This window comes from Arachis ipaensis, chromosome B07 (genome assembly GCF_000816755.2).
Source record: "Arachis ipaensis cultivar K30076 chromosome B07, Araip1.1, whole genome shotgun sequence".
NCBI lineage: Eukaryota > Viridiplantae > Streptophyta > Magnoliopsida > Fabales > Fabaceae > Arachis > Arachis ipaensis.
Window position 1 is genome coordinate 123,335,800 of NC_029791.2, and position 1,832 is coordinate 123,337,631.

General features: G+C 27.4%; 1 protein-coding gene across 1 annotated transcript in view; it reads right to left on the bottom strand.

Annotated features, from left to right (window-relative positions):
• LOC107606232 (rhamnogalacturonate lyase) overlaps positions 1-1,832 on the bottom strand; it is a 16,696-nt gene that overhangs the window by 1,849 nt on the left and 13,015 nt on the right. Inside the window, exons 12-13 of the mRNA XM_021106523.1 lie at positions 327-471; positions 74-236 (exon numbers count right to left, since the gene is read on the bottom strand). Coding sequence (XP_020962182.1) covers positions 74-236; positions 327-471 — 308 coding nt within the window. The remainder of the gene's footprint in view (positions 1-73; positions 237-326; positions 472-1,832) is intronic.

The window sequence follows — 1,832 nt, forward strand, 5'->3', positions numbered from 1 at the left end:
TTTTTGGTACTAAAAAATTAAACATATTTCACGTTTGTATGAAAAAGGAGACGTAAATAATTAAGGTATTAACTTTTGAGGATGATTAACGTAGAGTTTGTTGATGTATTTGGGATTTGGATCAGGAACATAGAACTCTGCAGCTACACGATCTGGAATCCCTATTTCCCAAAGTGTTGGTCCATCTCTTGGTGGCTCATAAGCAAGATCACCCAATTCAATCAAAGTAGTAGACCCTGTTTAATTTAATTAATTTTCACATATATAAATAATAATAAACCCCAAGAACAAAAAGAAAAATAGTGAAGTTGGTTATATATATATACCTTCCGCTATGGTTATAATTGAATTATTGTATTTGTAGTCTCCAATAAAACCAGGTACCCATGCATATAAATTATAGTCACCAGCTCGTACATTGCTGATGGAGAAATACCCATCTTCATCTGCTTCACTCCAGAACTGATAATTCTGTTACATATTAACAACATAATTAAGAATCAAACTCCTCAAAAATAACAACATTGGTAAAACGAAAATTAATTACTATTCAATTTTATAATTTTTGTGGAAACAGTTGCTGTATGTATCAATATAAATCGTTAAAAATAGTGATTTAAATCTATTTTTGTGAGATTTGAGATTGGAAGTGTCATTTCACATGCGCCAAATATGACACCAGTCTTGTTCACCGCTTTTGATTTTTCGTGTGGGAGAGAGAAACGTGTATGACAATATGGTGTGAGGAGAGAGGTGTTTTATTTGGGAATGGGATGACACAAATCGAAGACACCGATTTGTTTGCATTGTTTTGTTTTTTAAATAAACAATCACAAATCGACGGTCCGATTTGTGATTTCGAAAATAAAAAAAAATTAATATTGGAATCAGACCGTTCGATTTTTATTTTAACAAATAAAAAAAAATAAAAAATACAAATCGGACCCTCGGATTTGGAGTTTAATTTTTTCTTCAAGCAAATCGAATCTTTCGATTTGTAATTTATTTTTTTCATCAAACAAATCGGACCGTCCGATTTGAATAAAACACCTATAAAAAAAAACACCTAATTTTTCAATAACATTGTATTACACATATATTTAATCAATATAAAAAAAATTAGCCCTTGTTCACAACATGGGCTAGAAATGAATTAGGCCATTTTATAAGCGTTCGGAGTAAAATAATATTATAATCTATTTTACTCGTGTTTAAAACGGAGTTAATATTCAATTTGATCTTAAAAATTTAAAGTTAGATTCAAATTGATCCATAAAATTACAATTAACTCAATTTTGACTCCAAAATTTATAATAATAATTCACATTAGTCATAATAAAATTTATAATAAAAAACCTACACGTACATAATGTAAGTTAGATGATTAAATTCTTCTTTTTTAACTTTACTAATTTAATTTTGTATCTTTAAAAGATGAATTCTTTTATACCTTGCATTCTCTTTGCCATGATCCAACATCTCCAGGGGGAGATTAATCAATTATTTCTTATAAAATCTCACATGAATTAATTTGACTTTTAAAAAATTCAACATCTCAATTTATTTAATCATTGAAAATACTAACATAGTTGGTATACTGTCACTGTTAAATATTATATAGTATTTTAAAACGTGACTTACATTATACATTAACGATGATATGTTAACAAAAAATTAACAGAAATATCACTAATTTGACTCATATTAGTATTTTTAGAGACTAAATTATATTGTTAACTCATTATAAATAAATTTCATCAAAATGCATAAGGTGATGAGGTATATATAACAGGCTAATTTTTTTTTTAAAAAAAAAAGAAACAAGTGTGTGA